This window comes from Gigantopelta aegis, chromosome 11 (genome assembly GCF_016097555.1).
Source record: "Gigantopelta aegis isolate Gae_Host chromosome 11, Gae_host_genome, whole genome shotgun sequence".
NCBI lineage: Eukaryota > Metazoa > Mollusca > Gastropoda > Neomphalida > Peltospiridae > Gigantopelta > Gigantopelta aegis.
In genome coordinates this window covers 8054571-8070464 of record NC_054709.1, presented here as the reverse complement: position 1 = coordinate 8070464, position 15894 = coordinate 8054571, and the positions used below count along the sequence as shown (strand labels likewise).

At 36.6% G+C, this 15894-nt stretch overlaps 1 protein-coding gene across 10 annotated transcripts in view; it reads left to right on the top strand.

Annotated features, from left to right (window-relative positions):
* The window catches only part of LOC121385171 (arf-GAP with GTPase, ANK repeat and PH domain-containing protein 1-like), a 128377-nt gene that overhangs the window by 43286 nt on the left and 69197 nt on the right, over window positions 1-15894 (top strand). For 9 of the 10 annotated variants that reach the window (XM_041515728.1, XM_041515727.1, XM_041515724.1 and 6 more), the window contains exons 6-7: window positions 4946-5080; window positions 15159-15370. In XM_041515728.1, coding sequence (XP_041371662.1) covers window positions 4946-5080; window positions 15159-15370 — 347 coding nt within the window. Of the gene's footprint in view, window positions 1-3054; window positions 3102-4945; window positions 5081-15158; window positions 15371-15894 lie in introns of those variants that run through there. The other variant, XM_041515729.1, reaches the window with a different exon arrangement.

Below are 15894 nucleotides of genomic sequence, written 5' to 3'. Positions count from 1 at the left end.
ATCGATCCCCATCAGTTGGCCCATTGGGCTATTTCTCACTCCAGCCAGTGCACCACGACTTGTACATCAAAGGCTGTGGTATGTGCTATTCTGTCTATGCGATGGTCCATATAAAAGAACCCTTGCTGTTAATAAAAAAGAGTAGTCCATGAAGTGGGTGACAGCGGGTTTCGTCTCTCAATATCTGTGTGATCCTTAACCATATGTCTGACACCATATAACCGTAAATAAAATGTGTTGAGTGTGTCGTTAAATAAAACATTTCTTTCTTTGTCTGGAATGACAGACTTTAGTTGTACCCCAATTTAACCGTTCCTATCCTTGTGCTTTGATGTAGAGCTTTTAGTACCCCAGGATGTTCATTACGTTTGGTGGCGGGATGTAGTCCAGTGGTAAAGCGCTCTCCTGGTGCGTAGTCGGTCTGTGATCAATCCCCATTGGTGGGCCTAGTGAACTATTTCTTGTTTCGGCCAGAGCACCACAACTGGTATATCAAATGGGAGAATATAGGTTTCTTCTAAGAATGTAAAAATTACAAAATGTGACATCCAATAGCCGATGATTAATAAATCAGTGTGCTCTAGTGGTGTCGTTAAACAAAACAAATGTTTATTTCATTACATTTGAAAATAAGGACCGGATTTAGCTCAGTCGGTTGAGCACTTTTCTGATGTGTTGTAAGTTGAAGGATCAAACCTCTATTGCGGACCCTTTGGGTTTTTCACCGTGCCAATCAGTGCCCCATGGCTAGTATGACAGAAGCCTGTGATATGTGCTGTCCTGTCTGTAGCTTTTGAAAGATTCCTTACTAATAGAGAAATCTATTTTTTTTAAATCCTCCAAACAGTGTGTATCAGAATTACCAAATGGTTAATGTCCAGTGATAATGATAATTAATCAATGTGCTCTAGTGGGGTAGTTGAAATAAAGGTTAACTTTGAAAATAAAAATGAAGCACGAAAAATACATCGGCTATTGGAAACCTTGAAAATAGGACTCTGTTTGAGAAAAATACCCGGCTACAGAATGCAATGAGGTGTACAATTAGCTTAGCTTAGTAACTTGTTTAACATGTCCATATATCACTAGGGTTTCGAACACGCCTATCCTGAGTCCGGCCTCCGATATGATCGGGGGGCTGACTCGGGACAGGGATGGTGTACAATTGATGCATAACAAGTAGGTAGTAGTGACATCAGTAAGGCCAAATAAAAAAATAAGTGTGGCTCTGGTTACATGTGAATTTTGTTTTTAGGGTACGTATAGGTAGTCTATAACTTTACCCCCCTCCAAACCCGTCAAACCCCCCCTCCCCCCCCCCCCCAATTATCCTAAAATCTGTCTCACTGGTTTGAAGATCAGTAGGTGGAATAGAAGGTTTAATGTTGGCGAAAATGGTTAAATTTGTTTAATGTTGGTCGAGTAACCAGAACTACTCATATTTGTTTATTAGGTTTAATGGCCACCGAAAATCAGAGTCTACCACTTACTAACGAACATTCTGACCCCCTACTTTCAAAACTCTGTAATGTTTTCCAGTGTCATTTTTATCTTTGCACAATGAATCCATTATTTTCCTTTCTCTGGTTTCAACTAATGATTTTGTTGATGAAGAGTTGAAAATAAAATACCTGCTAAAGAGTAGCAAAACTCGTTAAGTCCTTGAGATATCAATTTCAGAAAAACAGTGTTTCATGTTTCAGATAGTTGTTATTCATGCATATACCACTAGTTTATATGAGGCTCATAATGAGATATATTCCAATTTGGAATAAAAACCACATGCAAGCTAGATATATATATATATATATATATATATATATATATAATTATTTCCATTGTCCTCAATTTGAGATTTAATGAGTTTTATTTAAAATAATAATAATAATAATAATAATAATAATAATAAAGAATAATAATTCAGTTGCAGTTTCTGACAGCAAGAAATTTTTCGGTATGGCGCTATTGAATTGAATGTAACCACAGTCAACAGGGGGTATGGGGTGGGGGGGCCTCCCCCAGAAAGAAAATGGGATAAGTTTAGAGTTAGGGTTGAGAAAATCATATAATGATGAGTAATTAATTTTGTCAAAAAGTTAACTTAAAACCCCCCAAAAAACTGCAAAATTATTTGGGTATGACGCCATACCTCTTTTACCCTCTGGCAGAAACCCGGAGTTGTGCTAACAGTAGATTTCTGTTCTTATCTGCAGACAGGGTTTCTGCCAGAGGGTAAAACGGATATGGCTCCATACCCAATTTTACTCTTATCATTACTGTATGATTTTCTTAACCTTAACCCTAAACCTAACCCCTTTTCTTTCTGGGAAACAGTAGGTGCATGCAGCATACACATTGTAAATATTCAATTCCATAGTGCCTTAGCCAAATATTTCTTTCTGGCAGAAACTCTGGCAGACGATGATGAAGTTGATCATAAGTTAGTAATTTAAAAAACTCTCAAAAAACTAAACAAATTGAGATTAAAATGAGACCATGGGAAGCATCCAATTATAAGGGAATATATCAAAGGCCATGGTATGTGCTATCCTGTCTAAAATCCTTTGCTACTAATGGAAAAATGAAGCTGGGTTCCTCTTTAAAACTATTATGTCAAAACTACCACATATTTGACATGCAATAGCCGATGATTAATAAATCAATGTGCTCTAGTGGTGTCGTTAAAACAAAAACAAACCAATGTTTCTCACTGGTATGTTTAGAAGAAAAACAAAAAAAGTCCATCATACATAGATAGATAATTTGTTTGAAGATCGAAGCAATTTCCTGTGGTAGGTTAGGTTCTTCCTCTTGTCTCGAGAGCCTGTGATGGGCTGTCTGTGTTTTGACACCGTATCTCTGCCCTCCAAACGTGTCAGTCACGTCTCTTACACTGCAGTGGTCTTCATGCATTTCGCTTGGATTCCTTCACAGTTTATATTTCTTATTCAAAATGTCTGCAACGATCGGGTTTCAGCAAGGAATTTTTTCTCTTTTTTTCCCTGCTGAATTCATTACTGTACTAGAAGTAATGTTGTAGCCAGACACTATCAGCTTTTTGTCACAGCTCTTCTCATTTCTTATGGAATTCCTAGATAAAGGTGAAGTTATATATATATATTTAAAGACATAAAAAGGTATTTAGTCAGCTTTGTGTTCCAGTCTTGTCATAGTGTTAACTGGTGTAAATGTGAAACAAAGTTTGTTGTCGTGTGTTTTATTATTTGAACTATTTCTGGTTTTGTTTGGATTTGGATGAAAACTCTTCTTATTCTGTTGGTAATTTGTTTTATGTTTTTCAAGAACTGTCAGGTGCTATAGAACTTACAGTATTTAGTTTTTTAAAATGCACGTACTTTTTACTAAACTTTATAACTTACATGTAGCAATTTTTGACAACGTTTTGAGATTATGAGCTACAATTAAACGCGCAGACACTAGTTTTAACCCGTAAAGAATTGACTAATTTTAGTTACCGGTAATCTACAAACCTGCAACACACATTTGGATATGATTATAACGGAGAGAGGATAAAGTCTGTAATGTTAAAATAGGGAAATACTGTCTAAAAATAACTAGAGCTTTTTTCTTTAATCATTACTTCTTAGTTGGACATGCATTTTTAAAAACTAGGGTATGTCGCTTTAAGATGTTATATTCACTGTTCAGTTTGTTTGTTTGTCAATTCTGAATATGTTATAATATATTTGATTTATTTTATAACTTGTTATCCATGTGGGCTAAAATATTTGGGGTAATATTTTTCAATGATTGCACACACAGTGTGCAGATTAATTCTATAGCCACTGATTGGCTGGCTTAAAAATTGTGACGTTTGGTTGGTTTGCTACAGGCGGAACTTCACATTCATTCAGTTAAAGTTTCCATTCATGAATCAGGTTATATATATGATATATATGACTCACTTGTTTCATCGCGGTCGGTCTGGAATCTCCGTCGGTGGGCCCATTGGGCTATTTCTCATTCCAGCCAGTGCACCACGACTCGTATATCAAATGCCGTGGTATGTACTACCCTGTCTGTGGGATGGTGCATATAAAAGATCCCTTGCTGCTAATCGAAAAGAGTAGCCTATGAAATGGCAACAACGGGTTTCCTTTCTCATTATCTGTGGTCTATAACCATATGTTTGATGCCATATAACCATAAATAAAATGTGTTGAGTGCGTCGTTAAATAAAACATTTCTTTCTTTCACTTTTTTCATAAACATGCAATGGAATAGTTTCATAAGCAGCGGTACTAACAATATTATATACACATTTTTTTTTTTTTTAATAAAATGACAGTCGTATTGTTTTGTATTGTACATGTGTGTGGCTGTGGTAAGACCACCATTATACGATGACGTCATTTATATTACATTAAGTGATGTGCATATGGTTGTATGACGTAATGGCTGCATGATGGAATCGCTTTAGTCAGAAGAGGGATGTTTACATTTAAACAGTTAAAACTGATAGTCGATTATAAAGAGAATAACCAATTTGCTACAAGGAGTTAAGAATTATTTCAGCTAAAGACTTCTTCTAAAAACGTGTTCACAGATAAAGACTTTCGAATACTTACTGGATTTTGTTAGTCATGGGGTTGCCATAAGTAATTTTTGTTAAGTTTTCATCTGAAATATGGTAAAATAAAACAATTAGCAATACTCTCAAAATGCTTGTTTTATTCAGATTTGTATTATCTTTATTCAGCATACTGTGCCAGCACAACAACTATACTATACTATACTATACTATACAACCTGAGTTATCTCCTCCACTGCAGAATTGTCTTCCCTTGCCAGATGTCTATCCATATCCGTGCATGGGCAGACCATCGTTCTCAATGCTGCAGTCCTCCATTGTGGATATGTAAATTGGTGCTTTGCAAAATTTTTTGTTTTTAAACATCTTTGTTTTTCCTTCTAATTATTTCAGATGCCATAAGTGAGTCGAACCCGCGCCTGATCGACGACACGAGGGCGCGGAAACTGGCGTCGGATCTCAAGCGATGTGCGTACTACGAAACTTGCGCTACGTACGGCCTCAACGTCGAGAGAGTGTTCCAGGATGGTCAGTTTTACTTTATTTTATTATCTTCTTTTGAAACATATTCTCAACAGTAACGTGTTTGGAACTCCAGTCTCCAGCTTTAAGCTGTTGTCATCCATATCGCCAAGTGGGCGGGACATAGCCCAGTGATAAAGTGCTCACTCGATGCATGGTCGGTCTAGGATTGATCCCCGTCGGTGGGGCCCATTGGGCTGTTTCTTGCTCCATCCAGTGCACCGGGGCGAGATTTAGCCCAGTGGTAAAGCGCTCGCTTGATGCGCGGTCGGTTTAGGATCAATCCCCATCGGTGGCCCCATTGGTCTATTTCTCGTTCCAGCCAGTCCATCATAACTGGTATATCAAAGGCCGTGGTATGTACTACTCTGTCTGTGGGATGGTACATATAAAAGATCCCTTACTTTATTTTATTATCTTCTTTTAAAACTGAATTCTCAACAGTAACATGCTTGGAACGTGCTAGTCTCCAGGTTTAAGCTGTCTTCCAAATTGCCATATGGGCAGGACGTATCCCAGTAGTAAAGTGCTCGCTTGATCAGTCTTCATTGGTGAGCCCATTGGGCTATATCTCACTGCACAAACAGGAGAGCACATACCACAGCCTTTGACCAGTTGTGGTGCACTGGTTGGAACGTGAAAAAATTCAGTCAGTTGAATGGATCCACCGAGGTGTTTTGATCATGCGACATAAGCACCTCATGTGAGCGCTCAACCGACTGAGCTAAATTCCACCCCACAGTTCAGTTTATTTTATTGTCTTCTTTTAAAAGATAACAGTAACATGCTTTGAAATCTAGCTGTTGTCTGCCAAATCGCCAATTACAAAGATAAATTTGGAAAATGTACATCATTCTTAATTCACCAAAAAGCTAATTTAAAAAAAAAAATCCATTGCCCTTGATAATCTTCTGCCAATTTCTTTGGTTGATTGAAACTTAATTTAATTCTGTTTTTCTTTTTTTAAATAAATACTTTATTTAGCTACAAAAGTTGTTTTTTATTTATCAAGTTTATGCATTTATTTCTAAAAGATCCCTTACTATCAGTTAAAAAATATTGGTTTTCCTCTCTAAGACTCTTATTTCAAACTTGCCAGATGTTTGCCATCCAATAGCCGCATATTAATAAACCAATGTGCTCTAGAGGTATCGTTAAAGAAGAAAAAAGAAGCAAATTATCCATTAGAACATAGTTTAATGGAAATGTAATTGATTAGCATTGAGAAACTCAACTTTATATATTTACACTTGGAGTTTTAAAGTTTCAGTTAGATTAAATTATTAAAGCCGCACACCCTAGTTCCATCCAGCGAAAATAAATTATAATTTAGTTAATCTACAAACCTGTAACACACACACAAAAAAACACCCAAAAAACACCCAAAAAAACCACACACTTAGATCACGTTTTTATCAAATGGAGTGAAAAAGCAGGTTTTATATCGATAAATACCATGGGAATCCCCATGTCCCAATTGCTTTCACCTCTCCTGGACATGTTCCAACTGTTCTGTCCTGGTTGTATCCCCTCTCCAGATATCGTAAGACTTAGCAAAATTATTGGTTTTAAGGGTTTGTTTTAAGGGTTTGTAACGTTTTGTATTGAGACACTTACTTGTCTGAACTTTATTGTTACTGAAAATGTTCACGAACTGTGAAGAAAAATCTCACAAATGAACAACAACAAATCGGATGTTGATTGCGCGAACCGTGCACGAGAAAACAAACCGAACCAAAATGATAACGGTCACGTGATATACCAACGTTTTTTTCTCGACAACACGTTTTGTGAAAAAATGCATTTCGTGGTTTTACAAACATCAGGATTACCAAAAAGCACTTCAGGTGAATGGAAATGTGTATTCTAAATAATAAAATGTAAGTAAAGTGCAATTTTATTTGTGAAAAATGGGGTTTAATAGCAAAAAAACAACGCCGTAATGGTTAACAAATAAATGTAACTAGGGTGTGTCCCTTTAACTGAATACATATCCCTGAAATAAAGATATACAAATTGTCACCGTAAATCTCAGAGATTTATGATAATATGTTTGAAATTGTACATCGTGCTGTGGGAACATTGGTTGTTGATGTGAAAAATGTCTGGTCTGGTAATTATGATTATGTATGTGTACATATTCAGAGAAGAAATCTGTTACTACTTAACATCCTGTGTCGTGACCCATGTAGGTGAACTTTCTTAAAGTACAAATTAAACTCAAGTTTGGAGATATGTTCTTTTGTGTCATAACCACGTTAGAATGTGAGTACATATCTTTTTTTTTTGTGTTGAGAAATTTAACAGTTATTTAATAGTACAAGCTCATTGGTATTAAATTCTATAAATTTAAATATTAGTAGCTAAAATACACCAATTATAATGTATGGTAGATGTTTACCCATGATGTTTGTTAAATACTGATATTTATTGTACAACATTTGATGAATGTCTGAAAATGTATGTAGGAGTGAAGTAACAGCGATATCAATCACTGGTTAGAAGTGATGTTATCACCATCTACAGGGCTGCAGAAAGTACTCGCCCGGTTGCCAAATGCGAGTACAAATTCTGACGGCTGAGTTACAAAATGCAAATACTAGTCTGACGGCTGATCTGTCGTTTTCTGACTGACATACATACATATTTTGTTTTTGCTTTGAATCCACCATGTGTTCTGAGTAGATTGTTCTGTTAAACACTTTCGAGATGTCACTTGAATTTTGTAAATCTATATAAATGAAATGTAAAAAAAACTTAGTATTTACCAGAGTATTTCAAAATTTATTGATTTGTCAGTCAAGGTTTGGGTCTTGTTTTCGTTTGCTACACGATGTTGATCACTTACCAAGCGTCCTTAATATTTTGTCATTTAAAAAAAGAAAAAAATACATATCATTTGAAGTGAAGACAGAGTATATTAATATTGTTGAACAATAATATATTCTATAGGCTGACGGACTAGTAGAAAGTCTGCCGGGCTAGTAAATTTTAGTTGGTTCTGGTCCCGCGGGCTAGTGAAATATTTTCCGTTTCTGCACCCCTGATCTAAAAAGAGTTATTCCTACTTTTAACTGTTACGTAATTTGATGGCACGTGGCACGTTGTTAATTTAATTAAGTTTTGGACCTAATGATGTGTTGTCCATTATGTTATTCCAACACAGGTTTGTTTTGTTTAATGATATCACATTGGTTATAGTCTCAGAATGGAAACCTGCTACATTTTTGTGCTCTAGTAGTGTCGTTAAACAAAAACCTTTTTCCTTGCAAAACTAAGTACTTAAATTGTCATATTTATCAAATGTTTGACATCCAATAGCTGATGTGAGGGGCAGGATATAGCTTGGTTGGTTGAGTGGTCGCTTGAGATGCTTGCATCGCAGGATCAAACCATCTCAGTGTATCCATTCAGCTGATTTGGTTTTTTGGGTTCCAACCAGTGCACCACAAATGGTCACAGGCTGTGGGAAAGTGTATATAAAAGATCCTTTGCTGCATTAGGAAAAATGTAAAGGGTTTTGTCTGACTACGTGTCAGAATTACCAAATGTTTGACATCCAATAGCTGATGATTAATTAATCAATGTGCTCTAGTGGTGTCTTTAACAGAACAAACTTTAACTTTAATAATCAATGTACTCAAGTAGTGTTGTTAAACAAAACAAATTTATAACTTTAACTTCACAAAATGATTGATGTGGTATAATATCTTAAAAACCTATTTTATTGAAGAGAAAAACAGTTAATTTTACTGTTTTTCTATTGATATAATGAAATCAATGTGTGAATCATGACTTCAATTTGTTTTCAAATTTGTTTTAAAATAATTTGTATTTTTGTAATCACTAAACATTTTCACCAGCGACGCTGGTTACCTCCACAGGATGTAGTATATTTGTGTTGTATGAGTGTCAGGTTTTGCACTCGGAGCTTCTATTGATATAATGAAATCAATGTGTGAATCATGACTTCAATTTGTTTTCAAATTTGTTTTCAAATAATTTGTATTTTTGTAATCACTAAACATTTTCACCAGCGACGCTGGTTACCTCCACAGGATGTAGTATATTTGTGTTGTATGAGTGTCAGGTTTTGCACTCGCAGCTTCTAAGCTTTGCTTTTTAACCGCTTTTCCTTTTTTTCATTACGCGTAACAATTACCAGCGCTTTAAGTCGAGAAATACCGGAAATTTTTGGAGACGCAATATTTTCCTTACTTGATTGTAAGCATGTTTAAATGATGTGCAGCTGCCATTCCCGAGAGTGGAGGAATTGAAGCATTAAAAACCTGAAGTCACACATGTTCTCAATCCTGACCCACAGTCCGTATACTAGACTTGCTCAAGTCACATGCATCATTTACTGATTTAATGTTTTCCCTAGGAATTTGGCAAGGCATGATAGACTAAACACTTTTGGGCATTTTCATAATTCTCAGGGCGACTTTGTTTTCATTAAAGACAAAACAATGTTAATTGAAATAATAATAAATGTAATTTATGTGCTTGTTTTAATAAATGACACCCAATGGCCGATGTATTTTTAGTGCTGGGGTGTCGTTAAACATTCATTCATTCATTCATTAATACAGGAATGGCAAAATATATAGCAGTGATATTTTACTAATTTTCTGAGTGTTTATGAAGGCAATTATAGAATTAATTATTGAAAAAGGCTTCTTTAATATCTGGCCAGCATGGTGCCGATTAAGGCAAGATGGTGCTGGACTATTGAGGCATTTCTAATTATGAACCCTCCAACATCAACTGTTTTGACTGGTTTCTTGTTGAAGGAAGGAAATGTTTTATTTAACGACGCACTGAATACATTTTATTTACGGTTATATGGCATTGGACATATGGTTAAGGACCACACAGAAATTGAGAGAGGAAACCCGCTGTCACCACTTCATGGGCTACTCTTTTCGATTAACAGCAAGGGATCTTTTATATGCACCATCCCACAGACAGGACAGTACATATCACAGTCTTTGTTACACCAGTTGTGGAGCACTTGCTGGAACAAAATATAGCCCAGTGGGCCCACTGACTGGAATTGATCCTAGATCGATGGCTCATGAGGCGAGCACTGTACCACTGAGCTACCTCATGCCCTAGGTTTCCTGTTGAAGCTGTAAGGATAACTACATATTCTGTATAATAGGAATTGTAGCCTGTGGTACATTCTGCTAAGTTGTTTTCTTTTATCGGCAAGTCTAAACGGCTGTGTAGCATCATGGCATTGGTTGTCAGTCTACAGGTTAATTAGTTGGTAACTGAAGGTGTTAGTGTTACACTGTATTGATTCATCTGACTGGCTCACTGCATGACTGATACATGTGATTCAGTGGATACCGCCTTCGTCATATAATTGTCTAAACAACTAATCTCGCAGTGTCGCCCAGTGTGGTGGAATTCTCATGATTTTCTGCATGCAGATTTCTGTACTCCTGTGTGATGTGGTGGTGGTAAATAATTGATGAAATGAAGTTTCTCTGTGAAGGAGGTTTGTTTCGAGTTTATTCTCTTTGTTGGTGTTATAACAAAACAAATGTTTTATTGATTTCAGGGAATATTTTGTTTTCAAAATCTCGATTAGTGATATTTCTAGTCAGTTGAAAATTGATTATTAACTACTGTTTAATGTTTCAAAATTATGTTGCGTTCTCCGACACTGGCGTAATTAATCGCGACTTGATAATGAATAAAATGTTCGCAAGATTGTGTGCGTGTGTGTGTGTCTGTGTGTGTGTGTGTGTGTGTGTGTGTGTGTGTGTGTGTGTGTGTGTATATATATATATATATATATATATATATATACACACACACACACATATACATATATACATACATAACAGAATAAGTACTTTGTGTCTGATCTGTGTTACTGTAATAAGAAACGGTGTATTGTGTGGGTTTTTTTAATTCTTGTGTACATGTATTTACGTAACACTGTTGATAGATAATAGACGTGTAACAGATGAATCATCTTCCACTCAGTGGATTTGAACCACACAGTCATTGTAAGAGTCCAGTGCTCTACCAACTAACATAAACGGGAAATTCCCACTAGTTAACAACACTATTACGGATGTAATAACCTTACCTGTGATACTTACACCTTTGCACAGCTCTTTACACTGTGCTTTTTAAACTTGATTTTAGAAATTTTTTTGTATTGATGTTTTATCTTCAATCAATTTTTATATTTACCATTGTGTGACACCCAATAGCCGATATATTTTTGTGCTGGGGTGTCGTTAAACTTTCATTCATTCATTCATTCATTCATTAATTTTTTCATTTGTTCGTTCGTCCATCCATCCATCCATCCATCCATCCATCCATCCATCCATCCATCCATCCATCCATCCATCCATCCATCCATCCATCCATCCATCCATCTTATCCATCCATCCATCCATCCATCCATCCATCCATCCATCCAGCCATTTATAATAACCTATTATCTTTATTTCATTTCATATTTATTAAACATGTAGCAAGATGATGTTAAAAACTGTTTGGTGTCTTTTATTATGTATTTATGGTGACCATTGTGTACAGTAATATACAGATGTTTTTCAAGACGATCAGATTTTCTGACATCATTATGGTGTCAGAAAATCTTACGTCTTTTTATCTGATGTAAATTATATAAATACTGTATCTGTAAGACCACTGTCTTTGTTTTCTATAAACCGGCCTCGGTGGCGTCGTGGTTAGGCCATCGGTCTACATGCTGGTAGGTACTGGGTTCGGATCCCAGTCGAGGGTTTTTTAATCCAGATACCTACTCCAAACCCTGAGTGAGTGCTCCGCAAGGCTCAATGGGTAGGTGTAAACCACTTGCACCGACCAGTGATCCATAACTGGTTCAACAAAGGCCATGGTTTGTGCTATCCTGCCTGTGGGAAGCGCAAATAAAAGATCCCTTGCTGCCTGTCGTAAAAGAATAGCCTATGTGGCGACATAACATAATAAGTTCTTTGTGTCTGATCTGTGCGACAGCGGGTTTCCTCTAAAAAACAGTGTCAGAATGACCATATGTTTGACGTCCAATAGCCGATAAGATAAAAAATCAATGTGCTCTAGTGGCGTCGTTAAATAAAACAGACTTTACTTTTTGTTTTCTATAAATACACAAATTGATTTCTGTTTATTGTAGACATTTCATTAGCTACCAGTAAATTGTTTCTTTGAAGAAGCGTTAAAATATTTCTGTTAGAACAATCATGTTTCTTATTGGACGTTTATCATCCAGATTGACTTGTGATGGCTTTCACAAATGCTGTATTTTAATTCTGGTTGCCAAGATTGACGTGTGGGGGAGTGAGTGGATGAAAGGTCTGTAATTTCCTCTCTGCTGCTGGCAAGTTGATTTCTGGAATCTCTTTTCCACAAGTCAAGCTGGTGGTCACATCAGTAATTGATTTTGTGATGGACGTCACAGAGGTCAAATATTAACATGCAACTAGGAACTGAGTAGCAGATTAATTAGCTTTCACATGGACTCTGTTCCATCGAACACCGTTTCCGAACCCTGTTTCCGTTTATATTACAGTTAGGTTTCATTACTTGCAGTAAAGGTATGACACTGTTTAAGTACTTATTGGCTGTTGTATGCATTACATTCCAATGTTATTTTAATACAAATGCTTTTGTTTCTTGGATGGCAGAAATTCTTGACCATTTAGATTTTGTATAATATAACATTTATTGTTGTAAACTTGACCTCAGTGTTGTAGAGATTAACCTTTAGACTACTGGATTAATTTTTGACAAAAACCGTGTTGAGTGGGTACAAGTTTATGATTTTTACTTACATATATTCACTTAAATAATTTATAAATACATAAAATAAGTTCATATATGAATAAATAAGTATTATTTTCGTGGCTTTTTATAATTTTTATGATATTTTAGATCAATTAATGTTGACTAAAATTAGCAAAAAATCGAAAAAGTTGCATTTACTTACTGGCATTTGTGGCCAGCTGTCCAGTATTTATGTCTATTATTGCCAATAACAGTGGTTTTCTGACCAGAATTAAAAAACCCCACCAAACTATGATTCATATCCCAATATTTGGTGATTTTCGTTGTTGGTAAAACGATCAAATTTATTATCAAATTAATAAGTCACAATCAGCTATCGTACCGGCCTCGGTGGCGTCGTGGCAGGCCATCGGTCTACAGGCTGGTAGGTACTGGATTCGGATCCCAGTCGAGGCATGGGATTTTTAATCCAGATACCGACTCCAAACCCTGAGTGAGTGCTCCGCAAGGCTCAGTGGGTAGGTGTAAACCACTTGCACCGACCAGTGGGAAGCGCAAATAAAAGATCCCTTGCTGCCAATCGGAAGAGTAGCCCATGTAGTGGCGACAGCGGGTTTCCTCTCAAAATCTGTGTGGTCCTGAACCATATGTCTGACGCCATATAACCGTAAATAAAATGTGTTGAGTGCGTTGTTAAATAAAACACTTCTTTCAATCAGCTATCGATCCCTGAAAATTACCGCGACGTGCTGCCATTGTTGTCAAGCGAAAATACTTGCCGAAAACCACTTTTTCAACACAAAATTACCAGTTATTTTCCAAAGAAAAACACCAACTAAAGATACAGGAAGCTCGATTGACTTCTGTTTCCTGTTATACAAGTCTTTCCAGTGAGTTTCGTGTGCAAAACGGTGGGAAATATGAATTGGGGAATGCACTGTATACAGTGTACAGTATGTCGACTGGTGTGACGTCGGGCTAGATATCTCACCTGCAGTAGTCAGAAGGTTAAACCGTCATAGGCCATAGATGCTGACTTAGCATTTCGTTATCGATGCAAGTACTAAAATGTAAAAATGAAAGTAAACTTGAGTTGAGTTATTTCCGTGATCGTACGTACGTATTAAAGACACTATCTACAGTTTTCTGCCATTGTAAGGTGTTTCCAACTAACAGAGCCATAACAATTTTAATTGTATCATAAATATATTTTCATACTTGGAATATCAGTATGGGTATATCCAGTCAGGGTTTAAAGACACTCAGTCACAGATTTAGTGGGCATTTTTTCTTAAATATGGATTATAAATGGAAATTATGTTCATTTGGAATACCAAACCTCATTATTGTATCATCCAAAACATTTTAATTGAACCACGATCGAGGGAATTCCACGACACGCTTCATTTTTAAAATTTAGAACTCTTCTTGTGAAAAGTCATGAAATGTATGGCAAAACAGACATGTAGTGATGAGGCTATATATGCGACAGCCATATAATGTATTCTTCAATTGCCATGTATAGAGACTTGTCAAATGATGGTCCGTTATGTACATGACAAATAATTAAAATATATATTATTTCATGACAAAATAACGGCGAATATGCTGAAATAAAATAATAAACAGTCAGAAAATTAATTATTTTTAAATGATTATTATGATTTAAAAAAAAAGAATTTGTGTCTTTTGGTTTTGTTTTTTAATGGAGCTACCATACACAGTACCACCTCAGCCTCGTGAACATGGAATTTAGCAGGAGTGGGAGTCTAGATGGTTACAACTCTATAGTGCTCGGTTCAAAAATGGATATCATGTTTTCTAGCGTCGCCAATGTAGCCTACAACCAGCCAATCATTTTTCGCTAAACATTTGCAAATTATTTTGACTGATTCGCAAAGTGGTCATTCGGTTTAATGTATAGAACTTTGACATATCCATAATTATTTATTGGCATCAATAAACATAATTTTTTTGTCTGTATCCAGCACCTTTTAACTTGTTTGATGGTGAAGTTTTGTTTTTCCAGCATATCAAAAAATAGTCCAGTCATTGCATAAGTAATGTGTAACCATTATTTTTTTCAGTATGTCAAAAAATAGTCCAGTCACTGTGTAACTAATGTGTAGCTGTTCTGTTTCCAGCATGTCAAAATATAGTCCACTCATCGTATACATGTAACTAATGTGGAACGTTTCTCTTTTTGTCCAGTCACTGTGTGGCTAATATGTAACTTTTGTTTTTCCAGCTGTTCAAAAATAATCCAGTAATGCATAATTAAGGTGTACATGTTTTGTTTTTCCAGCATGTCAAAGAATAGTCCAGTCACGGTATCCGTCACTACCTTCCACCATCCCAGTGCCAAGCACTCCCAACCACTCACAACGGTCGTTCTTCGGCAGCCAATCAAACAAGCCGTATGATACGCACAGTAACAGTAGCCAATCAACATCCAGCTCAGGGACACTTGTTACCGGCTCCAGTGCTCATAGCAACCCCAATCAGAACTGCTCTCAGGTACAACTTACCAGATACTTTAAAAAATATCAACATTTTACCCTTATGTTGCTTTACTGTTTTTGTCCAAAATAATAATCACTCCGTTACACATCCATGCTGATGTCAGCTGACATTTTAAAACTATCAGCATGATCCGGTTTAGACAGGTTTCACACTCACTCACTCACTCTCTCTCTCTCTCTCTCTCTCTCTCTCTCTCTCTCTCTCTCTCTCTCTCTCTCTCTCTCTCCATCGCTCTTCGTCTCTCTCTGTCTCTCTGTCTCTCTCTGTCTCTCTCTCTGTCTCTCTCTGTCTCTGTCTCTCTCTCTCTCTCTCTCTCTCTCTCTCTCTCTCTCTCTCTCTCTCTCTCTCTCTCTCTCTCTCTCTCTCTCTCTCTCCCTCCCTCCCTCCCTCCCTCTCTCTCTCTCTTTCTCTCTCTTTCTCTCTCCGTTGCTTTCCCTCTCTCCGTCGCTCTCCCTGTCCGTCTCTCTCTCTCTCTGTCTCTGTCTCTCTCTCTCTCTGTCTCTCTCTCTCTCTCTCTC